This window comes from Dendrobates tinctorius, unplaced genomic scaffold (genome assembly GCF_039654945.1).
Source record: "Dendrobates tinctorius isolate UK_male_01 unplaced genomic scaffold, ASM3965494v1 ptg000039l, whole genome shotgun sequence".
In the NCBI taxonomy this organism is placed as follows: Eukaryota; Metazoa; Chordata; class Amphibia; order Anura; family Dendrobatidae; genus Dendrobates; species Dendrobates tinctorius.
In genome coordinates, this window is record NW_027361707.1 from 14,910,382 (window position 1) to 14,936,037 (window position 25,656).

The following is a 25,656-nucleotide window of genomic DNA, read 5'->3' on the forward strand; positions in this document are numbered from 1 at the left end:
CAGAAGAAGAAGGACAGGCAGCGTCGCGCAGAAGAAGAAGGACAGGCAGCGTCGCGCAGAAGAAGAAGGACAGGCAGCGTCGCGCAGAAGAAGAAGGACAGGCAGCGTCGCGCAGAAGAAGAAGGACAGGCAGCGTCGCGCAGAAGAAGAAGGACAGGCAGCGTCGCGCAGAAGAAGAAGGACAGGCAGCGTCGCGCAGAAGAAGAAGGACAGGCAGCGTCGCGCAGAAGAAGGACAGGCAGCGTCGCGCAGAAGAAGGACAGGCAGCGTCGCGCAGAAGAAGGACAGGCAGCGTCGCGCAGAAGAAGGACAGGCAGCGTCGCGCAGAAGAAGGACAGGCAGCGTCGCGCAGAAGAAGGACAGGCAGCGTCATGCAGAAGGAGGACAGGCAGCGTCATGCAGAAGGAGGACAGGCAGCGTCATGCAGAAGGAGGACAGGCAGCGTCATGCAGAAGGAGGACAGGCAGCGTCATGCAGAAGAAGGACAGGCAGCGTCATGCAGAAGAAGGACAGGCAGCGGCGCGCAGAAAAGTCACACGGGCTGCAAAAATCAGCATTTGGTGCACACCTCTTTGGACACGGAATCTGGGACCACTATTCTCTGATTAAAATGTGAGAACAGCCAAGTACGCGGACATCTTACAGTAATTCTAGGCACCATTAACAGAGCGTGAGGATTGCTTCTTGCAGCAAGAAACAGGTTTTTAATTTTTGGCAAACACAAAGTGTAAATCTTCAATAAAACCTTTAATTTAAGGTAACTATAAAATATCAACTGGTGATGAATAAAAACATACAAGTCCAGGATGAGAGCAGCATCTATGAGGTCAAAATAAAATTCATTTTTTGGACACATAACTGGTCATAAAATTCTTACAACAAAACGCAGCATAACGGCTTACACAGACAGCTGTTGGCCACTGAACTGGGGATGGGATGGAGGCGATTTTTCTTACTCCTGTATCACCACTGCTTTGCAAATATTACACACCAGCATTTCAATCCGAGTACACACCAAGACGTATGGAACAGCCACGGGTCTATGGACACAAAGCGCAACAATCTCATACCAGTGGGGCTGTTGCTCGTACTGTGAACACAAGTGTGCAAAAAGAGGGGAATAAGTATCAAAACACATCGGCCTAAAATGATCACCTGAGAACAACGACGGCAGAACGGTAAACAGTACATTGCTCTGCATTTATTTTACTAGCTTTACCCTTTCTTTTAATACTCTAAATTTTGGATTGTTTTGTATTTTCTTGTTGAAGGTGGCGAGAAGCTCCTCTTCAGACTTGTGATGCTCGGAGGATATCGCACAATACTGCGCAATGACCTAGAAGAGAAAACAATAGATGAGTAAATAGATTCGCAGCAACATGGATCGGCAAACACATCAATAACCCATGTCCAACGAACGAACGAACTCTCTCCTACCAGCTGGACCCCCGGTACCACTAACAATTAGATGACATCATCGGAATAACCAAAAACCATCAGGAATGGTGGCAAATAGAAGGCGGTTCACAATGCTACCGTTCGGTGGCCATGGACTACTAAAGTGGACCAGGATTTATTTTTTCTCCTCTTTTCACCTGAATTTACTTTTCTGTTTTATTTAGTACATTTTATGGTAAAGTGAATGGTGTCATTGAAAATAACACTCTTTTCCAAAAGCAGTAGATGGAAAAATAAAGTTATGGATTTTTCAAAAATGGCAAAAACTAAAGCATAAGAATTAAAAATGGCTACGTCCGTAAGGGGTGAAATGGGGCTGGGCTGCAGAGCCTACAGACTATGTATCAGTGGAAGTCGCAGCATCCTCTACGATCAACAAGCGATCGTACATCCTAAAAATACGCCATGACTTGTAAAAATAGGGGAAAACAAAAAAAAAAAATCCTTTAATTCATTGCTCATCATACAGCCCATATGTGTATTGCTTAAAACAATTTATCCATATTAACTCTTTAAAGATTGAGCGTTTTTTCATTTTTTACTCCGGCTCTTCATCCAAGAGCCACAACTTTATTTTTCTATCCATATAGATCTGGGGGGGGGGGGGGGGGGGGGGGAGTGTTAACTGTTGGATGAGCTGCAATTTTGACTGTTAAAATTATTATTGTCACTCAATGCACTGGGAAAACATTTTGAAGTAAAAAAATATAAAAAAAAAAAAAAAACAGGATTTTTTGGGTTGCTTACCGTAAAATCTGTTTCTCGGAGCCTTCATTGGGGGACACAGAGACCATGGGTGTATGCTGCTGCCACTAGGAGGCTGACGCTATGCACAAAAAAGGTTAGCTCCTCCTCCGCAGTGTACACCCCACCGACCAGCAGGGAATTCCTCAGTTAGTGAGAAAGCAGTAGAAGTAACAGAATAGATTGAAAACAGCACAAACAACTCAACTGTAACCAATCAACCAAAGTAAAGTAAGAACAGGAGCTGTAGAACATGGGAGGGTGCTGTGTCCCCCAATGAAGGCTCCGAGAAACAGATTTTACGGTAAGCAACCCAAAAAAATCCTGTTTTCTCGTTCGCCTTATTGTGGGACACAGAGACCGTGGGACGTCACAAAGCAGTCCCTGGGGTGGGAAACAAACTTCCATCAGACCAGTGGACTCCCCACCGCTGCCCGCAGGATACTGGTGTCTGCCGAAGCGTAGGTGTGGACCTTGTAGAATTTCACAAACGTGTGAACCGATGACCAGGTTGCAGCTTTGCAAAGCTGCAGCGCGGAGGCTCTGTGGCGTACCGCCCAGGAAGTACCCACTGCCCGGGTAGAGTGCGCTCTGATCCCCGGAGGGGCCACACAATGCTTAACCCAGTAGGCCTCCAAAATCGCCGATCTGATCCAGCGAGCAATAGTAGCTTTGGAAGCCGGGTGACCTTTCCGCACCCCATCTGGAATGATGAAAAGAGAGTCTGTCTTTCGCAAGGAAGTCGTCCTAGACAGATAGACTCATCGCCCTGACCAGGTCCAGCTTGTTCAGGGACGGCTCCAGAGGGTGAGTTGGACTCGGACAGAAGGACGGCAGAACAATATCCTCATTGAGGTGAAAGGAGGACACCATCTTCGGAAGAAAAGAGGGCGGAGGCCGTAGACCTACCTTGTCCTGGTGAAGTACCAAGAAAGGAGAGCGGCAAGAAAGAGCCGCTAATTCCGACACGCGCCGGATGGAAGTGATGGCCACCAGAAAATCTACCTTCCAAGAAAGAAGAGAAATGGAAACATCCCTGAGAGGTTCAAAAGGAGAACCTTGCAGAACCTCAAGAACCAAATTAAGATCCCATGGATCCACGGGCGCTCGGTAAGAAGGAGCCGTGTGAGCCACGCCCTGAAGAAAGGTTTTGACCTGGGGGCGGGAGGCCAACATCTTCTGAAATAAAATGGACAGCGCCGAAACCTGACCCTTCAAAGAACTGAGAGCAAGCCCCGCATCCAGCCCTGCCTGAAGAAACGCCAGAACGGAAGGGAGCGAAAAGCACATGGGCGCGATGTTATTGGCCTCACACCAAGTGAAATAGGCCTTCCAAGTACGGTAATAAATCTTGGAAGACGATGGCTTCCTGGCTTGGATCATAGTATGAATTACTCGACCGGAGAAACCTGCTCGTTTCAAAACCTCGGTCTCAACAGCCACGCCGTTAAATTGAGCGGCCGAGAATTGGGGTGGCAAATCGGACCTTGAGACAGCAGATCTGCCCTGTCTGGAAGCTTCCAGGGGGCGTCCGTGAGAAGGTTGACGATGTCCGCGAACCAAGACCTTCTGGGCCAATTCGGGGCGATGAGAATGACTGGAATCCCTTCTGCTTTGATCTTCTTCAGCAGCTTGGGGAGAAGAGGCAGGGGAGGGAACAGATAGGGGAGCTCGAACTGCGACCAAGGAATGGCCAGAGCGTCGGCACCCACTGCGAGAGGATCTCGAGCTCTGGACACAAACTGTGGGACTTTCCTGTTGAGGAGAGAAGCTAGCAGATCTACGTCCGGGGTTCCCCCAACGACTGCAAAGCTGAGGAAATACCTCCGGATGTAGGGACCACTCTCCTGCCGCGAGACCCTCGCGGCTGAGAAAGTCAGCGGCCCAGTTGTCTACGCCGGGAATGTGTACCGCGGAAATTGTCAGTACCGAAATCTCTACCCACTGAAGGATCTTGAGTCCCTCCCCTTGGAGGTTGACATATGCCACCGCTGTGGCATTGTCTGTCTGAATCCGGACAGGCAGGCCCCTGAGGAGCCTCTCCCAGTGGACGAGAGCCAGATGGATCGCTGGAATCTCTAGGACGTTGATCGGCAGAGCTGATTCCTGAGTCGACCAACGACCCTGAACAGTGTGATTGCGGAACACTGCACCCCAGCCGAGGAGGCTGGCATCCGTTGTTACAATCTGCCAGTGAATGGGAAGAAAAGACCGCCCCAAGAGGATGAGAGGTGACGTCAACCACCAGTTGAATGACAGCTTGATCCGGCGTGAAAGCCGAACAGGGCGATCCAGGGACAGAGCCGACCTGTTCCACCTCGACAGAATGGCGTGTTGGAGAGGTCTGGCGTGAAATTGGGCAAAGGGAACTGCCTCTATCGCCGCCACCATCTTTCCCAGGACCCTCATGGTTGTTTGGAGGGATGGAAATCGTGTGGTCTGCAGCGCTCGTACATCCTGCTGCAGGGAGAGAATCTTCTCTTGTGGGAGAAAGACCCTTGACCGACGAGTGTCGAACAGGAGACCCAGGAACACAAGACGTTGAGTAGGAACCAGACAGGACTTTTTCCTGTTGACGATCCACCCGAAATTGGAAAGGGTGTCTAGGACGATCGTCAAACTTAGGCGAGCCTGTTGAAAAGAGGGAGCTTTGATCAGAATATCGTCGAGGTACGGAAAAAGAACGAGACCTCTGATCCTCAACAAGGCCATCAACGCAGCCAGAACGCAGAAGACTCTGGGAGCGGTGGCGAGACCGAAGGGCAGCGCGACGAACTGGTAATGTTCCTTGCGAACCACAAAACGCAGGAAATTCTGATGTCCGGAGAATATGGGAACATGTAGATAGGCATCTTGGATGCCTATTGAACACATGAATTCCTGCTCCTCCATGGACGCGATTACCGAACGAACCGACTCCATCCGGAAGTGGCGGAGACGGACTCTCTTGTTGAGCAGCTTGAGATCCAAGATGGGTCGGACCGCCGCGTCTTTCTTCGGTACCACGAATAGGTTTGAATAAAACCCTGTGAACCGCTCCGATTCGGGAACGGGCACAATCACCCCGGAACTGAGGAGAGAGGCGATGGCTGTAAAGAACCCCGGGATCAAGGCTGGATGTTTTGGAGGACGGGATTCAAAGAAACGATCCCGTGGAAGAGAGACAAACTCTATCTTGTATCCTGACGAAACAACCTCCCTGACCCAAGCGTCATCTACTGAGGCCAGCCAGACGTCCTTGAAGAACAAGAGTCGACCTCCCAGTTGGAAGGGACCCTCGGGAGTCCGAGGATAGTCATGCTGATGTGGACCGTCCAGATCTGGATAGTCTGCCCTGTGAAGAGTGGGATCGCCAGGAGGGAGTGGGTCTGAAGGAAACCTTCTTCCTATCTTGGCGTGCCTGCGGTCTTTGTTGGTTGGAGGATGTCTCCGCCATATTGAAATGGCGGAAAGCCCGAAAGGGTCGAAACTGACGCATTAGAGGAGGTCTGCGAAGTTTGGACTGAGGGAGGAGGGAACTCGTGCCTCCGGTGGCATCCTTAATAATCTGGTCCAATTGGGAACCAAAGAGGCGCACTCCCTGAAATGGCAGATTAGTAAGAGACTTTTTAGAACACAAGTCTGCCTGCCAGGCCTTGAGCCAAATTGTACGTCGGATTGCCACAACGTTGCTTGACGCCTGAACTGCACAGGATGCGGCATCCAAAGAAGCAGAAAGCAGATAATCCCCCACATGGGAAATCTGATTGGCGAGATCAGCCAATCGATCTGGTTGTGCTTTCTCTAGGATGCCCTGACGAAGATCCTCTGCCCAAGTAGCTATGGCCTTTGCTGCCCAAGATGAAGCAAAGATTGGGCATACCGCCGTCGAAGCCGCTTCGAAGGCAGACTTCGCTAGGGATTCTATAATCCTATCATTAGAATCCTTGAGAGATGCCACACCTGAAAGCGGGAGAACCGTGTTATTAGAAAGTCTGGGCATGGGCGGGTCCACCGAGGGAGGCAGACCAGTTGTCCGTGAGCTCTTTAGCAAACGGGTACAGTATGCCGAGACGCTTTCCTCTTTGAAAGCGTCTGGTCGGATCTTCTCTTTCCCTGGTAAAATTCTTTCCAAACTCGGAATGAAAGGGAAATACCCTGGATGGCGTTTCCTCCCGTCTGAACGAAACCTCCTGATCTGAGGATTTCGCAGGGGAGTCAGAGATTTCGAAGGTGTGGTTAATCGCCGCAATGAGGTTCTGTACTGTAACCTTCATGTCCGCGTCCTGGCCAGATTCCAGCTCTACAATCCCTTCAGAAGACATATCTGAGAGCGCTTCACCTGACTCGGGTGAGGAGGCACGGGAGGGCAACTGTTGGGAAGGACTAGGTGCAGATGAGGGGCCAGGAGAGGATTCCGGCCGGAGATCCTGCCTAGGCCTTTTGCGGCTTCTGCTAGCTGGCTCAGATGGAGCGTCCTGTGACCTGCTGGACCCTGCAGAAGTGTCCAGGGGCAACCTATCAAGAACGGCCACTAGGGACTGAGACACCCTGGTGAGGTCTGCCACAGATTGTGAAAGAGACGAGGCCCAGCCAGGAATGGGTGGTTCGCTTTCACGTGGTGCAATAGGTGGTTCCTGGACAGGGTCTGCTGAACAGGATTGCTGCAGTCCAGGCAGATGGGGGTAGGCTGACCTGAGGGAAGTTTGCGATTGCAAGAGGAGCATGCGAAGAACTGGACTAGGGTGCCCGTGGGAACTGGCAGACGGCCACAATCAGACTTAGAATTAGACATGGTGAAGGAAGAGAAGATGGAAACCTGCGGAAATGCCGGAAGGTTGGGGGACAGAAAGGCAGAGTAGGGTGTCAGTCTGCAGTTGCAGAAGTAATCACGGTCTGGTGACCCCGAAAGAGATGATTTAGGCTCTTGCAACTGGCCAGGAACCGACAGGGAGCGCTGGCCTCTGCTTTAGTCTCCGGCTGTCAGGCTGCAAAGATGGCGACAGCCCGATGTGAGGAAGAGAAAGCGCGGTTTCAGTGGAGGAAGAAAGGCGGAGCTAGTCGCCTTAACCAGAGCGAAAATCCGCCCCCCCCCCCCCCTTCCCAGCCACAAGCCTGAAGGGGCGGTGGGAGGACTCAGAAACTGGCCGGCCTATGAGAGTAACGGGGGCGTGGCCGCGGCGGGCGCGAAGGCCCAAACTGAAGCCGGAGACTAAATTTAACACGGCGGCCGCCTGTCAGCGCGGGGCGGCGCGGAAGAACAGCGGCGCAGTCGCGCCCGCCCCTAAAGAAGACGCCGCCATAGCCCTGCTCCCAGAGGTAACCCACTCCAAGATACCGGCGGTGGAGTGAAGAGGGCCCGCACCGCAGCTGAGGCAAAAAGGGAGGCGCGACCGGGAGGCGCCGATAACCTGTGGCGCTACTTCAGCGCCGCATCCAGGCGTCATTGTGGTTTCCTGAAACGTCCAATAAAGGTACCTCTGTATCCCACGCTGTCTGTCCATCTTCTCCGTCTTCGCGCCTCGTCCAACCGACAGGCTCTGCTGGGCGAGTGGGTGGGAGGCAGGGGGCAAGGACCATCCGTTTTCGCTTGCACGTCACCTGTGCTGAGCCCGTGGTCCGCCCGGAGAACTATGAGTATACGGGGTGACAGTACACGCCGTACTCAGTCTCTCTGTGGGAGTACAGTTGTGACTGTTCACACTGTATCCCTCCTAATACCTGAAAAGGAACGACGCACGTCGAGGTAGATATGGGTCCAATGAAGGACCCGTGTCCACCTCCTACTGACACTAAGCTAAACTGAGGAATTCCCTGCCAGTCGATGGGGTGTACACTGCGGAGGAGGAGCTAACTTTTTTGTGCATAGTGTCAGCCTCCTAGTGGCAGCAGCATACACCCATGGTCTCTGTGTCCCCCAATAAGGCGTACGAGAAAAGCAATTTTGCAGTTTTTTGGGGGGTTTGGTTTTTGTGTTCATACTGTGGGAAAAAAAAAAAAATTACTCCTAATTATGATTTTCCAGGTCGACGAGCTTACTGTGAAATCAAACTGGGATGATTTTATTATTTTCATTTATAGGTGGGAAGGGGGGGGGGCTACAGGTTTGTAGAGAAAAAATAAATAAACTTTAGTTTGCAACACTATTTTCCAAGATCCGTAACATCTCCATTTTACCATTGATAAACTGTGTACCGTATTTTTCGGACTATAAGATGGCAGTGCGTCTTATAGTCGGAATATACTTACAAGTATTGTGTCGGCAGCAGGAGTCATCAGGCGATTCTGTGGCAGTCCGACACTGCAGGGTGATGATCACACTTCCTTTCCCAGGCTGGTGCGGCAGTATGCAGCAGTGCGGGGCTCCGCCGACATTTTCTGAAAGCTCAGAGCCCCACACATCCCCACTGCTGCGATGCGGTGGCCTCCGAGAAAATGGCCGCCAGGTCGGCGCATGCGCAGATTGGGATCGCAGCAACGAGATTTTGTCCCGAGATCTTAGTAGAGAGATCACAATCTGCGCTTGCGCCGACCCGGCAGCCATTTTATCGGAGGCCAAAGCATCGCAGCAGTGGGGATGTGCGGGGCTCCGGGCTTTCACAATGTCGGAGAAGACCCCGCTCCCCTGAGCGCCGACAAACCTGCCGCATCAGCTTGGGATGGGATTTCCTGGAGGCCACCGCTTCACAGTAATGGATGTGCAGGGGCTCCAGGCTTTCAGAAAATGTCGGCGGAGACCCCGCACCACAGAACCTGCCGCACCAGTATGGGTTGGGAGTCATATCATCGCCGGACCACCGAACACACACTGTGACCACACTCCATCAGCGCTAGGGATTAATGCAATTTTTAAGTGACAAACCAAAATTCTGCCATTTTTAGTTTTTTTTTCTCAGTACAGTGTTGACCATTCAGGACATTTATTTTATATTTTTATAGCTCGGAGTTTAAATGGATGTGGCAATACGGGTTTTTTTTCTTCAAAACTTGAACTTGCGATCATCCGATACACAATACTATGCTATCGCACTATATAGATTTAGTGTAAATCGCTGCTGTTAACCATTTACTGTAGATATCACTGTCAACATGCAATAGCAGCACTTAAAATGCAAACGCAGTGGACCGATGGATTAGCATGGCACTTACCTTTTTCCTGAGTTTCTTAATGGTCAATTCATTGTCAGGAGCTTGTCTCAGCAGGGCCCTGATTGTTCCCTTCCAGTTAAATTTAGCTGCAAACAAAAAGTTAAAAAAAAAATAAGTTTTATTGCAATTACTAAAAATCTCTGCTATGAGAGCTGGGATGTAAATAATGTGGATGCAATATGAGAGAAAAAAGGTCACATCGCGACTCCAAAATTACGGCGACAAGCAAGTTGCAAAAAAATTCGACCAGGTCTGACTTTTTACAACTTGCTTGCTGTGGAACTCTTCCATGCTACTGATGTAGCGGCGACACAGTGATCTTTGCCCGTGCGGCAAGAGTGTTGACCCGCACTCCTGCTTATGTGTGGATGCAGCAGAAGAGGGATGTATTACTGGATAAACTAGTAATATCTACTGAGAATATCAGGGAAAGCTGAGTGACGACCTCTAATGGCTGCCATATTGGGCACCAGACAGCATTTCTATAATGACAGTGTTTGACCAATGACAGAGGCAGGAGGAGACTGCTGCCCGTCAGGGGCTCTCCTAAGGTCAGGAGAAGGGTCTTACTACAGAGAAGTAGTTAGGCTATGTTCATAAGAATGCGTTTTCTGTCTATCAGGCACGCAGTCAGCACACGGACATTTGATAGCCCATGTGCTGGTGCGACATCAGGTCCTCATGGTAAGAAAGAAAAAAAACAAAACAGATTTACGGACAAGACTCCTGCATGTAAAAATGGCAGCCGGTTCCAGTGCTGAGTAGATAACGCGGAGCCACATCCGCAATGTGCGCAGAGTTCAGCGCTCGTCTGAATGTAAACCTTAAAGAGCCTTACCCGTTTTACCGCTGTCCTCTTCACCATTTTCTTCAGCGCCGTTCTCTTCATCACCTTGGAAGAAAATCAATATAGGATGTTAAAAGCATAAAACTAAACTATTTTCAAAAGTTTTCATGCAATGTCTTATGCAATCACTTACAGGAGTTTTTTTGACTTGGGAAAACCCTGATCCCTGGGCCAGTAACTGTGCTTCCACCACAGAGTCTCCACCGCTGCTACTGGTGTCCGTTATATGTGCTGCACAGATGCTGCAGCCAGTTAGCTTAGCGGCTTGTGCCGTCAAGTCGGGCAGAGTCACTAAGCTCACAGAATGACTGAAGCGCTGTTGGTGTGAGGCATCAATGACAGACACCGGGATCAGTGGTTGAGACTCAGCGCTGGACCTGGGGAAGGTGAAGGAAGAACATTTAGTCTTTTTTAGAATTAGGGTTGGTGTTGGAATTAGGGTTAGGGTTGGAATTAGGGTTAAGATTAGCGTTAAGGTTGGGATTAGGGGTATGTTGGGGTTAGGACTGAGTTAGAATTGAGGGGTTTCCACTATTTAGGCACATCAGGCGGTCTCCATATGCGACATGGCATCACCATTGATTCCAGCCAATTTTGCGTTTAAAAAGTCAAACAGTGCTCCCTCCCTTCCGAGCCCCGACGTGTGCCCAAACAGTGGTTTACCCCAACATATGGGGTATAAGCGTACTCACGAAAAATTGCACAACAACTTTGGGGGTCTAATATCTCCTGTTACCCTTGGGAAAATAAAAAATTGGGGCGGGGGGGGGGGTAAAAAATTATTATTGTGGAAAAAAATGATTTTTTATTTTCACGGCTCGGCGTTATAAACTTCTGTGAAGCACTTGGGGATTCAAAGTGCTCACCACACATCTAGATAAGTTCCGTGGGGGGGGGGGGTCTAGTTACCAAAATGGGGTCACTTGTGGGGGGTTTCTACTGTTTAGGCACATCAGGGGCTCTGCAAACATAACATGACGCCCACAGACAATTCCATCAAGTCGGCATTTCAAAACGTCACTACTTCCCTTCCGAGCCCCGACATGTGCCCAAACAGTGGTTCCCCCCACATATGGGGTACCAGCATACTCAGGACAACAGGATTTTGGTTGCTTACTGTAAAATCTGTTTCTCAGAGTCTTCATTGGGGGACACAGGAACTGTGGTTGACACTATGCATGAAAAAAAGTTAACTCCGCCTCCGCAGTATACACCCCTCCGACCGGCTGTAGGACAATCAGTTAGTGAAAAAGCAGTAGGAGGAGACATGATCATGTAAGTCAGTCATATAATCATTACAGATAACAAAATCATGGGAGGGCGCTGTGTCCCCCAATGAAGACTCTGAGAAACAGATTTTACGGTAAGCAACCAAAATCCTGCTTTCTCTTTCGTCTCATGGGGGGGGGGGGGCCACAGGAACCGTGGGACGTCCAAAAGCAGTCCCTGGGGTGGGAAAAGACAGAAACTTCCTACAGGTCGGAGAACTCACCACTGCCGCCTGCAAGATTCTTCTGTCTAGGCTGGCGTCCCCTGAAGCATAGGTATGGACCTTATAGAAGCTTGAAAAGGTATGCACGGACAACCATGTGGCAGCCTTGCACAACTGCATGGCTGATGAACTGTTGTGTACCGCCCAGGAGGCGCCCACCGCCTGGGTTGAATGGGACTTGACCCCAGCAGGGGACACCCTGTCCTTTACCCGGTAGGCTTCCAGAATTGCCATTCTGATCCAGCGGGCAATTGTTGCCTTAGAGGCCAGCAGGCCTCTTCTCACCCCATTGGGGATAACAAAGAGCGAGTCCGCCTTCCCGAAAGGAGTGGTCCTGGCCAGATAGATCCTTTTCGCCCTGACCAGGTCTAGCTTATTCAAAGAACGCTCCAGAGGATGGGTTGGAGCGGGACAAAATGACGAAGGATTATATCCTCGTTCAGGTGGAAGACCGATACCACCTTGGGAAGAAAGTTAGGAGCAGGCCGCAAAACAACCTTGTCCTGATGCATAATTAGGAATGGAGGACGACAGGACAATGCCGCTAATTCTGAAACCCGCCTAATAGAGGTGATGGCTACGAGAAATACCACCTTCCAGGACAACAAAGACATGGGAGCTACCTGTAGGGGTTCAAAGGGTGAACCTGTCAAGGCTTCCAAGACCAAGTTAAGATCCCACGGAGCCACAGGGGATCTGTAAGGAGGGGACGCATGTGCCACTCACTCCTTGCAGAAAGGTCTTAACCTGTAAGCGGGAGGCCAAATTCTTTTGAAAAAGAATAGAGATAGCAGATACCTGGCCTTTCAAGGAACTTAGGGCCAGACCGCCATCTAACCCTGCCTGGAGAAAAGCTAGGACAGCTGGCACGGAACAGGGCATAGGTGTGACATGATTAGACTCACACCAGCCAAAATAGGCCTTCCAGGCTCGATAATAGACCCTGGAAGAAGAAGGCTTCCTAGCCTGGATCATTGTATTAATGACTCGGTCCGAAAAACCCGCTGCTCTCAGTATTGTGGTTTCAACAGCCACGCTGTCAAATTGAGCAACCAAGAATTCGGGTGGTAAAACGGTCCCTGAGACAGGAGATCTGGTCTGTCGGGGATTCTCCAGGGGGTGCCTGTGAGAAGATTGATAATTTCTGCGAACAAGGCCCTCCTGGGCCAGTACGGGGCGATCAATATGACCGGCACCCCTTCCGCCTTGATCTTTAGCAGCCTGGGCAGGAGAGGAAGGGAACAGGTAAGGGAGTCTGAACTGTGTCCAGCGCGTTGACCCCTATTGCTAGAGGATCGCAGTATCTTGAGAAACTGTTGGACCCTTCTGTTCTGTCGCGATGCCAGGAGGTCCACATCTGGAGTCCCCCATAGCTGGCATATCTGACGGAACACTTCCTGGTGTAAGAACCATTCCCCTGTCGCAAGCCTTTCTCGGCTGAGGAAGTCGGCGGCCGTGTTGTCTGTGCCGGGAAAGTAAACTGCCGAAATTGCCGGAATTGCGGTTTCTGCCCCGTTGAAGATTCTGGATACCTCGGCCAGTGCCCTGGGACTTCTGGTTCCCCCTTGGTGATTGATGTATGCCACCGCCGTGGCGTTGTCCGTTTGAATCTGGACTGGCTGGTTGTTGAGGTATCTTTCCCAATGTAGACGTGCTAGAAAGACCGCCCTCAGTTCTAGAATGTTGATTGATAGTGAGGATTCTTGCCTCGACCATCGTCCTTGGACAGTCAGGTGGCGGAATACCGCACCCCAGCCCAGGAATAGTTACTACCTGCCAATGGACAGGGGAAAAGGCCGTCCCAGATGAACAAGGGGGGAGGTCAGCCACCACTTGATGGACTCCCTGGTCTGAATGGAAGGGAGGAAGGGGGCGATCCAGCAAAGAGATGGACCTGTCCCACTGAAGGAGGATGTTCCTCTGCAGTATCCTGGAACAGAACAGGGCAAAGGGTATTGCCTCTGAAGCTGCCACCATTCTTCCCTGGACTCTCATGGCAGTGCGAAAGGATAAAAGACGGAATTTCAACAGAAAGCAAATTCCCTGCTGGAGGCTAGTCCTCTTTCTTTATGGGAGAAAGACCCTTGAGCGGCGGGTGTCGATTACCATTCCTAAGAATTCTAGGCGTTGTGTTGGCGTTAGGTGGGATTTCTCCCTGTTTAAGACTACCGCTAGATTTTCCTGGGCCTGAGCGAAGGAGGGCGCCTTGACGAGAATATCGTTGAGATATGGTACCAATATTATGCCTCTGACCCTTAATATAGCTACCATCGCTGCCATAATCTTTGTAAAAATTCTGGGGGCTGTTGCCAGCCCAAATGGCAGGGCCACAAACTGGGAAATGCTGGTTTTGGACAGCAAAACACAGAAACCTCTGATGTCCCTGAAAAATGGGGACGTGTATGTAGGCATTTCGGATATCTAGGGAACATAGGAATTCCTAATCCTCCATAGACGTAATTACAGACCGAATTGATTCCATCTTGAAATGGAGTAAGCGGACCCATCTGTTTAGCCTTTTGAGGTCTAGTATGGGACGAACTGAGCCATCCTTTTTTGGTATCACAAACAGGTTTGAGTAAAAGCCGGTAAAACGTTCCTGCTCGGGAACAGGGATGATTACTCCTGCATTGAGGAGAGTGTAGATTGCCGCAAAAAAACCTAGAGCCATAGCAGCGTCTTTTGGTGGCTGCGATAGAAAGAAGCGATCTCGTGGGAGCGCGTTGAAGTCTATCTTGAATCCTGTTGATACTGCCTCCTTTACCCAGATATCCTCTACTGAATTCTGCCAGACATCTCTGAAGAGGAAAAGGCGGCCTCCTAGTCTGGGAGAGGTACTGAGAAGGGAGTTGGACTCCCTGCTGGCGTCAGGCTGAAGTGGCTCTGCCCGGCCCTGACCTGGCAGCTCTGCTGTTGGAACTGCGGGAATGCCATGACGGGTGGGGCCAGAAATGATACCGTCCTCCTATCTTTTGGTGCTTGCGACATCTGCGGGCCCTGAGCATAAGTGCCTATAGCTGGAGTACGGCGAAAGGGCTGAGCCCTAGGTTTGAAGACATATCGACGAGGTTTGGCCTGAGGGAGAAGGGAGTTTGTATCCCCCGCTGCATCCTTAATGATTTGATCTAACATTGACCCAAAGAGCCGGGTGCCCTGAAACGGCAGATTGGTCAGTGATTTCTTTGAGGACAAATCAGCCTGCCAAGCCTTTAGCTAGACCGTCCGCCGGACAGCTACCATGTTGCTGGATGCTTGAGCTGCGCAAGACGCAGCATCCAGTGCTGCTGATAGCATATACCTCCCGACATGAGATTTGATCTGCGAACTCCGCCAGTTCCGCTGGTGGTGCCCTGGCCAACATGCCCTGTCTAAGCTGTTTGGCCCATTCTGTAACAGACATAGCTACCCAGGCTGAGGCGAAGGCTGGACACAATGTGGCGGCTGCTGCCTCAAAGGCGGATTTTACCAGGGATTCTATCCTCCTATCATTGGGATCTTTTAGGGCTGCCCCACTGGCGTGTGGGAGGGCTGTCATGGTAGTGAGTCTGGACACTGGTGGGTCCACCGAAGGTGAGGCGGTCAAGTTGGCGGTGAGATCTGGAGGGAAGGGATATAGAATCCCAAAACGATTCCCTCTCTGAAACCGCCTGGTTGGGTTTTCCCTTTCCCTGGCCAATACTTCCTCAAAATCCTTGTGGGAGGTGAAGACCCTAGAGGGGGACTTATGACGCTTAAATGAAAAAACCTGATCATTAGGTTTTGGTGTGGTGTCCCCAATGTTAAAAGTCTCATTGACTGCGGCAATGAGGCCCTGAACCATATCCTTGACCTGGGACTCTTCTGGTCCGTACTCAGAACCCTCCTCTAAGTGTGTTTCTGATAATGCCTCGCCTGATTCCGGGGATGAGGACCGGGAGGAGGCAGACGGCCAGAGAAATTCTGGCGGTGAGATTGAGTGAGAAGGGGACCTGGGTTGGTGGGCCTGTCTAAACCTTTTACGGCCTCTAGAAGGCCCAAAAGGAGGCTCCTTTGGTGCTCCTGTGTCCACTGGAAACTGCTACCAAGGTATGTGATACCTTGGTAAGGTCGGCCACGGACCTAGATAAGGAAGAGGTCCATCCTGGACACTCGCAGTCTCCCGTGGCGATGGATGGCCCCTGGGCAGTAGGCAAGGTGCTTCCACCTGCTCCAGGGGTAATGTGGGAGCTCTGAAGGGCAAAGCGGGGGGGCTGCACCTGCTCTCTAGCGTAGGTGACACCGTAGGTCTGCTACAATCTGAGCAGAGTGGCGAGTACTGACCTGAAGGAACCCTGACACTGAATTTGGTACATACAAAATATTTGACCAAGGTCACTGAAGCGGATGAGGAGCGGGACTGCTCTCCCTTGGGCATAATGACAGGTTTTACCTGGTGCCGACCGTCGGGGGTAGAAAGTGGAGTGAGGGAGCAACCTGTAGTGCATTACTCACATACCCACGACCTGTGTCCCTGCCGCAGCTGCTGCCCCAAGACTGATGAGAGAGAGAGCGAGCTGAACAGCCCTGTCGCTGCCTAGAAGCCTTATGAAATCCCCACCCGGAAGTGGTAGGCGGGGCCCTGCTCTGGCCTCCTGGAGCACCAAGATGGCGCTGGTACAGGAAGAGGAAGCCGGGGGGCGGAGCCTGCCAGAAGCCGGAACCTACTGGAGCCCAGGACCATAACGCTGCCACGGGAGGAGGCTGGAACCACGCTGCTCCGCCTGCTTGAAAGTAAGTGTTGGCTCTTAAATTAAGTATAGAGCCATGGGCTGCAAGCCCGAGTGCTGATTACAGCGGTCACATTCAGACAGAGCGGCTGGTGAGCAGATCATACAACACTGCAGCCTCTTGCCTCCAGTTCTCTCCGTAACAGGGGTCGGTTTACCTGCATGAAAAGATTGCTGTCCCAAACTATCTACAGGGTGTCTCTCTCGATCATCAGGCTCTGGTGGGCGAGTGATAGGAGACGAAGGTCAGGACAAGGAGCAACCACTTGAACACGAGTCCTGTGTTAGGGGATAGGGTCCTGCCCACGGGATTCATGAGGATACGGGGTTGGCAGTACACACAGTACTCATAATCCCGGTGTGGGAATACAGATGTAGCATATCTACTGTGTATCCCTCCATGGTTACCTGAAAAGGAACGACGCACATTGAGGTAGGCATGGGTCTGCGAGAGACCTCTGTCCACCTCCTGCTGACACTAAGCAAAAACTGATTGTCCTACAGCCAGTCGGAGTGGTGTATACTGCGGAGGCGGAGTTAACTTTTTTCATGCATAGTGTCAACAGCACACACCCACGGTTCCTGTGTCCCCCAATGAGACAAAAGAGAAAAACTGGACAACAACTTTTGGGGTCCAATTTCTCCTGTTACCCTAGGGAAAATAAAAAAAAAAAAAAAAAATTGAGGAAAAAAAAAAATGAATTTTTTATTTTCACGGCTCTGCATTTATAAACTTCTGTGAAGCACTTGGGGGTTCAAAGTGCTCACTACACATCTAGATAAGCTCATTGAGGGGGTCTAGTTTCCAAAAAAGGGTCACTTGTGGGGGTTTCTACTGTTTAGGCACATCAGGGGCTCTCCAAACGCAACAAGACGCCCGCAGAACATTCCATCAGAGTCTGCATTCGAAAACGTCACTACTTCCCTTCCGAGCCCTGACGTGTGCCCAAACAGTGGTTCCCTCCATATATGGGGTATAGGTATACTCAGGACAAATTGCACAACAACTTTTGGTGTCCAATTTCTCCTGTTAGCCTTGTGAAAATAAAAAATAGTGGGCTAAAAAAATCATTTTTGAGGAAAAAAAATGATATTTTATTTTCACTGCTCTGCGTTATAAACTTCTGTGAAGCACTTGGGGGTTCAAAGTGCTCACCACACATCTAGATAAGTTCCTTAAGGGGTCTAGTTTCCAAAATGGGGTCACTTGTGGGGGGTTTTAACTATTTAGGCACACAGGGGCTCTCCAAACACGACATGGTGTCCACTAACGATTGGAGCCAATTTTCCATTCAAAAAGTTAAATGGCGCTCCTTCTCTTCCGGGCCCAAACAGTGGTTTATGACCACATATGAGGTATCTGTGCACTCAGGAGAAATTGCCCAACAAATTTTCGGATCCATTTTATCCTGTTGCCCATGTAAAAATGAAAAACTGAGGCTTAAAAAAAAATTGGGAAAAAAGTACTTCTTTTTACGAATCAATTTGTGAAGCACCTTGGGGTTCAAAGTGCTCACTATGCATCTAGATAAGTTCCTTGAGGGATCTAGTTTCCAAAATGGGGTCACTTGTGGGGGATCTCCAATGTTTAGGCACACAGGGACTTTCCAAACGCGACATGGCAACCACTAAAAATTCCAGCATATTTTCCATTCAAAAAGTCAAATGGCGCTCCTTACCTTCTGAGCCCTGCCGTGCGCCCAAACAGTGGTTTATGACCACATATGAGGTATCGTGTACTCAGGAGAAATTGCCCAACAAATTTTAGGATCCATTTTATCCTGTTATCCATGTGAAAATGAAAAAAATTGATGCTAAAAGAAAATTTTTGTTGAAAAAATTAAAAAGTCCATTTTTTCCTTCCATGTTGCTTTAGTCCCTGTGAAGCACCTGAAGGGTTAATAATCTTCTTGAATGTAGTTTTGAGTAGCTTGAGGGGTGCAGTTTTTAGAATGGTGTCACTTTTGGGTATTTTCTGCCATATAGACCCCTCAAAGTGACTTCAAATGGGAGGTGGTCCCTAAAAAAAATGGTTTTGTACATTTTGTTGTAAAAATTAGAAATCGCTGGTCAACTTTGAGGGTGTGTGCACACGCTGCGGGATTTTCCGCGCGGATTTGTCAAAAGACCTGCGATTTATCTGCAGATTTTCTGCGGTTTGACACCTGCCATGGAGCAGGTGCCAAACCGCAGCGGAATCCGCACAAAAAATTGACATGCTGTGGATTTGAAACCGCAGCAAATCCGCATGGAAAATTCCGCACCGTGTGCACTGCAGATTTCATTTTCCATTGGCTAGAAGGGTACTGTACTGTACAGGACCAAAACCGATGCGGATCCGCAGCAGAATCCGCAGTGTGTGCACACACCCTTAACCCTTATAACTTCCTAATAAAAAAAAAAATTTTGCTTCCAAAATTGTGCTGATGTAAAGTAGACATGTGGGAAATGTTATTTAGTAACTATTTTGTGTCACATAACTCTCTGGTTTAACAGAATAAAAATTCAAAATTTCAAAATTTTCGCCAAATTTCCATTTTTTTCACAAATAAACGCAAAAATGATCGACCTAAATTTACCACTAACATGAAGCCCAATATGCCACGAAAAAAATCTCAGAATCGCTAGGATCCGTTGAAGCGTTCCTGAGTTATTACCTCATAAAGGGACACTGGTCAGAATTGCAAAAAATGGCCCGGTCATTAAGGTCAAAATAGGCTGGGTCATGAAGGGGTTAAACAAAACTTTTCAAGGAAAATAATGTGTAATACTGCCACTTCTAACTTATTACGGCCAGGAGGCAGGATATGCCATCTGCAGGTACAGCATGACACACGGTCATCTTCGGGTAAAGCAGAGACAATATGCGCAGTCATGGGTAATGCAGGGCTCCGATGAGGCAGAACCTCGTGATTGCTGTCATGTGCCGCAATTATGGTATCAGTGCAGGCAGCAGAACAGAGCAAGCAGCTGTATCGTGCTGTGAAAGTGGACAATACCCTAATGATGGAAGGAAACAAGGATCAGGATTATTAGATTACAATTTTGTAGTCCCATTCTCATTTTTTTTTTTTTTTTACAAGTCCACTCCAAAAAAATAAAAATTCTATTGTAAAACCACTCTGCTGTTCAGACTTAAGAGTTTATTTCTCAGATTTTGTTTTTAAAAAACAGAAACACCCAGTGGCTCCTGATGGAATTTGCTTGCAAAAAATCAAAGAGATCTTCGTAGCAGGAACGTTTTTTGAGCATTTCCCCTAGAAAACTTCATTAAAAAAAAAAAAAAAAAACCTACTGTGTGCCTGTACAGTTATCAGTTATTCCCCACATGTGACACGCCGGCGTATTCCAAAATTCTGCACCAATTAATTGCTTAATTTGTCTTTATAGCGGTCAGAGCTCCAGATTTTTTCTTGACTGACGGCTATAAATTCCCTGTATGTAGACAGTTTTTTTTCTAAATAAAAACAATGTGATGTGATGACTGAGTATTCATGACAACCCCCCCTAAGAAACATCAGCCCACAACTATGTGATTGAGAGCACGGCTTAAAAACATTGTGGGGGGATGAGAGGCAGGATAAAAGGAATGTGGGGAAATAAAGGCTGTGTAGTTTATGGATGCAATGCTCACTAACTATATAGTGGACTCATATATTATGTTACCTTGCTTGGGGGGTGGCGGTTGCCAGACAACACTTAATATTGCAGGAACAGAGCGTTCTGACACTTGTAAATGTTTGCATTTGGTGCAAGTCTCCTACAATTTTTTACCATATAGTGAACACTGATGTTTTTGCACCATTTTTAACAAACATCGCCCAACCAAAAGTCACCATAGAACCTGCTTTACATATCAGTAACAGTGATGAGCACGCGTGCTCGGATAAGGTGTTATCCTAGCATGCTTGCGTACTAAGAGTGTCTTCGGCGTGCTTGAATACGCTTTAGTCCCCGTGGCTGCATGTCTCCCGGCTGTTCCGACAGCCACCACACATGCAGGGATTACCTAACATACAGACAATCCCTGCATGTGTTGTGGCTGCTGAACAGCCGGGAGACATGCAGCTGCAGGACTCAAGCGCATTATTCAAGCACGCTGAAGACACTCGGTTAGTACACAAGCATGCTCAGAGAACACTTTATCTGACCACGTTCACTCATCACTAATCAGTAACTTGAATTAAAACGAGTTTTCCCAAATAGAGATAAGTTGCAAGAAAAGCCATCAACATCCAATTCCATAACCCCCCCCCCCCCTTGTACCTTGTGAATTATTACGCTTTTTCGATTGAGCTTCCTCTTCCACATCCCGTGACTCGTCTTCAGCCTCCTTTTCCCGCTGCCGCTTTTTCTTCTTTTTTCCTGCAGCCTTCTCACCATCTCGTTCATCGTCTTCCATCTTCCGTTTCTTCCCCTTCTTTTTAGTGCCGTTCTGCGTCAGCTCTTCCTCATTTAGTTCTTTTTTCTCTTTCTTATTCTTTTTCTGCCTTTCCTCCTTTCGTTCCCGCTTACTCTTCTTCTCCGTTTCCTCTGTGGCTGCCGAAGACTCTGACTTGCTCTCGGCTGCTGGAGCGTTGGCCGTCTCTGTTCCATTGTTTTTCTGCCACAAAATAATCAATTCCAACAAGTTTAAATTCATAATTGGATATGGTCGGCGAATCCCTGTAAAAACACTTTAGCAAATTACAGCTTATTAAAATTTGCAACCGTTCTTGACCTATTACCAATTTTTCTATTGTTTATAGCTTGTTGCCTAGGAGACCGACCACTGCTGCGGTCTAACTTGGTAGGGATGTGCTGAAGCTAACCGGCATTAAGAGGTAGCACCATGCTTCAGAGATCCTGGTCAGCTTCAAAATAATACGCAATAGAAAAGAGCCTGTAAGCACTGCGCATGTTGCATCTAGCAGTGGCGGTCGGTCTCCAAGGCAACAAGCTAGAAACAAATGAAAAGTGCTAATATCTCAAGAAAGGCCGATAATTTTAATAAGCAAACTGCAATATTGCTTATATTTATAAGTACTGACAATACCCATGTATAAAGATGGGCATAACCCTTATATACGGTAGATATTTTTTTTTTTTTTTTTAGAGCAAGTAAAAAAGTTCAGAAAAATATATATATTTTAGAGATTTTGGCGTGACATAATGTTATGTAATCTCCGGTAGACCGGTGCTGACACCGCTGGAACAGCGCCAGCATCAGAGGTGATTATAAGTGTTAATATTATTATGATTCAGAAGGGATTTAGTGGACAACCCCTCTAAATGATTGACAACTAATAGATCCAATAGATTATTGCTGGATTCCTATTATAAGTCCACTGGGTCATAAATGGAAACCACAACAAAGATATGAATAGCATATTGCATAGAGAAAAGCACTTCGGTTCTGTTCACATTTGCGTCGTGGCTTCCATTTATAACTGTGCAATCTTGATTTTACGCTGCAGTGGAGGTGCGGGGGAAGGTGAACACTAAGGCCTCATTCAGGCGTCTATATTTTCATGCAGGGAAAATGGGGACTGTTCATATGCCTGTTTTTTGTCAGAAAAAAAAAATCACAGAAACTTGTCCGTTTTTCATCGGAGTTACGGATCAACATTACCCAGAAAATTCTACGCCTCTGTTAAAATCACAGTCAGGACTCGGACGACATCAGCGTGCAGTCCGTGGGCTGTCGGTTACTAACATTGCAATATACGGGAGGAGCAAATATTACAGGGAAGAGGCGTCCGGTGTAGGTCCCCGAATATGACCGATTACCATAAATAAAAGCATCTCATACAATAACCCCCCTCACCCCAGACAGCCCACACATCAGTATGTACATTACTTATGGCTTCCTCGAAAATCCCCCACACTTTATCCTGTAGGGTCGGACTGTGAATTTTTAAACTGTTTTTCATCCAATTCTAGAAAAAAAGAAAAAAAATATATTGCAAACACGGCGCTCAAAATTATTATGCATAGTTTTACCAGCAGGGAATTATCACTTGGTATTTACTCAGATCTTAAACTTTGGCTGCTTTTTAGCTCGGCCACATTTAGGGCAGGGTGTGATGGGAGACTAACGTTTATTTACAGGGTCTATAAGTATTCGGAGGCACGTCCCCAGTCTCATCATCGATCCCTTTGAACATCGTGTTGCGGGAGGACGACTTACCTGGAATTTAGCCTTCTTTTTTGGAACATTATCAAATGCACTAATTTGATTTAAAATGTTCCGTACATCGGTGCTAATGGTCGGCTTCTTCATTGCTTCTTGTATCCTCTGAAACAGGAAAGGAAACAAGAGTGAAAGAAATGACAAGTTCTACTTCTAGAAAATCCATCAGGATAGGTGATCGGTAAGGGGTTTGGCCGCTGTGACCCGCACAGGAAACTGATATCCACGTTACATACATGGCGCAGTAGGCCGAAAGCCGGTCAGGCATCCATACTGCCGCCATGGCATTCACTAACTGCAGAAGCTGAGGCCACGATCAGTATTTTACATTAGGATCTGCAAGTCAAAACCAGGAGTGGGTGATAAATACAGAAGTGGTAAGGTGTCTCTATTATACTTTTCCTCGGATTGTTCCTCTCCTGGTTTTGGCTACAAATACTGATGTCAAATACTGACCAAATACTGAACGTGTGAACGTGGACTTAGAAGGAACACAGCCAGCCATCTTATGTAAAGTCAAGATTGGAAGCCCAGCCAGGAACAGTTCAGACGATGCCCTGTGTGAGGCGCAGTTCACACGTCTGGTCAACCATTCCATCTGTCTGTCCCATTATAAGAACAAGCAAATGAAATCTGTGATACGTTGCGTTAGTTATGCTAATAAAAGACCCGTGGGGGGGGGGGGGCACATTAATTATTATTGGGTTTGCATGGGTTCCTTTTTTTTTTTAGAATGGAAGATAAAGTCCTGTAAACCAGGAAATATAAGCCACGGAAGGTTTTAAGTTATGTTCTGCAAAGCAATGAAGCAATTGCAAAGCGCGGCCCGGGGGCCTCCGCGACCCCCACAGCAAGGCGCGGCCCGGGGGCCTCCGCGACCCCCACAGCAAGGCGCGGCCCGGGGGCCTCCGCGACCCCCACAGCAAGGCGCGGCCCGGGGGCCTCCGCGACCCCCACAGCAAGGCGCGGCCCGGGGGCCTCCGCGACCCCCACAGCAAGGCGCGACCCCCACAGCAAGGCGCGGCCCGGGGGCCTCCGCGACACCCAAGCTTGTCATGAAGGGTGTGAATAATTTTGAGTCTGCAGTAATCTGTAAAAGTGACATTTTGTGATGATTTTGGAGAAATCTCTCATTATTAGTTGCTTTGAGCGATTTACATTGTTCTTGTTTGATTGCAAACACAAGAAAGATTGTCGCTTTTCCTGGTAAATGGAATCTGCGATGGAGGCGTTGTTGTGATTGCAGCTGTCCATGCTGACACCTGACGGGTCGGACGCTCACCTGAATCCACTGCACCTGCTTCGCTTCCCCTTTTTTAGCTTTCGCTTCGAAGTCTTTGCCGCCATATTTCTCGTCTTCGGTGACACATTTCAGGTGGGTTTTATAATCGCTTCCCCTGCAGGGACACAAACATGAGACTCCGCATCTGATAGTCCAGAACCCCTGCTAATTCGGCATGTGTCTGACTATAGGGGGCTTTCACAGCTGGCGGCCCCCTATGGCTACAGACCAATGGACGCACCAGAAATCTTTACCACAATCGATGCAGGACAGACACTGACAGCTCCGGCAGTTGCCCACGTGTTTCTCCACTTGCGCCTTCTTCAGGGACTCGCCACAACCATTGCAGGTGAAAAACACCATGGTGACGCTGCACGAGGCACAGGGCGGCCTCCACCTGCAGACACCGAGGAGTTACAGTCAGCTTGTGGCTTCACAGCAGGACACAGCGCTTATACCGCGCATCCACCCGGCCTGTCATGTACGCTCACCTCACACACACACACACCACGTGTACCCCGCTGCAGCGCCGGCGGAGGCGTGACGTCACTTCCGGTACACATTACAGGAGGGCCAGGAGCGTCTTCACTGCTGGCGGAAGTGACGTTCCGGTCGCACAGAATTGACGTCACTGCGGGCAGACTATTGGTGAGGTGACAGATGCAGAGTGGCTGGTAAGGCGGCGGTGTTGCTGACCTGGGCAGTCGTGTAGTGATGGCAGCCGCCCCCCATAGTGAGCCTGGCTCCACTGCCATGTAGGAGTTGTCACGATGGTGGGAAGCCTCCGTGTAACTACTACTCCCAGCATGTCGTGCCAACCGCCTGCGACTGGTGACATACTGGAAGGAATAAACAGCAGCTCCCTGTTCTCACAGACCCAGGGCCGCACAGAGACTGCACAACGCTAGAGCCAGGGGTGTGTGAAATGGGGGTACTCCCAGCATGTCCCCTGCCCTGGAGCCAGGGGTGTGTGAAATGGGGGTACTCCCAAAATGTCCCCAGCCCTGGAGCCAGGGGTGTGTGAAATGGGGGTACTCCCAGCATGTCCCCTGCCCTGGAGCCAGGGGTGTGTGAAATGAGGGTACTCCCAGCATGTCCCCTGCCCTGGAGCCAGGGGTGTGTGAAATGAGGGTACTCCCAGCATGTCCCCTGCCCTGGAGCCAGGGGTGTGTGAAATGAGGGTACTCCCAGCATGTCCCCTGCCCTGGAGCCAGGGGTGTGTGAAATGAGGGTACTCCCAGCATGTCCCCTGCCCTGGAGCCAGGGGTGTGTGAAATGAGGGTACTCCCAGCATGTCCCCTGCCCTGGAGCTAGGGGGCTGTGAAATGTGGGTACTCCCAGCATGTCCTCAGCCCTGGAGCCAGGGGGCTGTGAAATGGGGGTACTCCCAGCATGTCCCCAGCCCTGGAGCCAGGGGGCTGTGAAATGGGGGTACTCCCAGCATGTCCTCAGCCCTGGAGCTAGGGGGCTGTGAAATGGGGGTGCTCCCAGCATGTCCCCAGCCCTGGAGCCAGGGGGCTGTGAAATGGTGGTACTCCCAGCATGTCCCCTGCCCTGGAGCCAGGGGGCTGTGAAATGGGGGTACTCCCAGCATGTCCCCAGCCCTGGAGCTAGGGGGCTGTGAAATGGGGGTACTCCCAGCATGTCCTCAGCCCTGGAGCTAGGGGGCTGTGAAATGGGGGTGCTCCCAGCATGTCCCCAGCCCTGGAGCTAGGGGGCTGTGAAATGGTGGTACTCCCAGCATGTCCTCAGCCCTGGAGCTAGGGGGCTGTGAAATGGGGGTACTCC

At 49.5% G+C, this 25,656-nt stretch overlaps 2 protein-coding genes across 5 annotated transcripts in view; one reads left to right on the top strand and one right to left on the bottom strand.

Moving 5' to 3' along the window:
- Positions 1–728: 728 nt before the first annotated feature.
- LYAR (Ly1 antibody reactive) lies at positions 729–24,638 on the bottom strand. 3 transcript variants are annotated; one of them, XM_073574490.1, is made up of 9 exons: positions 24,360–24,638; positions 24,123–24,265; positions 23,869–23,983; positions 22,584–22,691; positions 22,249–22,332; positions 20,681–21,017; positions 10,169–10,222; positions 9,331–9,416; positions 729–1,336 (listed from the first exon to the last, which is right to left on the bottom strand). In XM_073574490.1, exons 1-9 carry the CDS (start codon positions 24,621–24,623, stop codon positions 1,202–1,204), a joined length of 1,326 nt encoding a protein of 441 aa, XP_073430591.1. In that variant the 5' UTR covers positions 24,624–24,638; the 3' UTR covers positions 729–1,201. The 3 variants fall into 3 exon arrangements, with proteins under 3 accessions (XP_073430591.1, XP_073430593.1, XP_073430592.1); XM_073574492.1 differs by having other exon boundaries at positions 24,110–24,265; positions 24,360–24,495; XM_073574491.1 differs by lacking the exon at positions 24,360–24,638 and having other exon boundaries at positions 24,110–24,353.
- ZBTB49 (zinc finger and BTB domain containing 49) overlaps positions 24,435–25,656 on the top strand; it is a 38,905-nt gene continuing 37,683 nt past the window's right edge. Inside the window, exon 1 of one of the 2 annotated variants that reach the window (XM_073574488.1) lies at positions 24,435–24,542. The gene's annotated coding sequence lies outside the window, so the exon portion shown is untranslated. The remainder of the gene's footprint in view (positions 24,543–25,656) is intronic. The other variant, XM_073574489.1, reaches the window with a different exon arrangement.

Coding starts and splice junctions, on each gene's coding strand:
- LYAR (XM_073574490.1), bottom strand. CDS start 24,623: ATGGCAGTGGAGCCAGGCTCACTATGGGGGGCGGCTGCCATCACTACA. Junction 21,018..22,248: donor TCGAGGAAGCCATAAGTAAT/GTACATACTGAT, acceptor ATTTTGTGGCAG/AAAAACAATGGAACAGAGAC. Junction 9,417..10,168: donor AGAGGACAGCGGTAAAACGG/GTAAGGCTCTTT, acceptor TTTTGTTTGCAG/CTAAATTTAACTGGAAGGGA.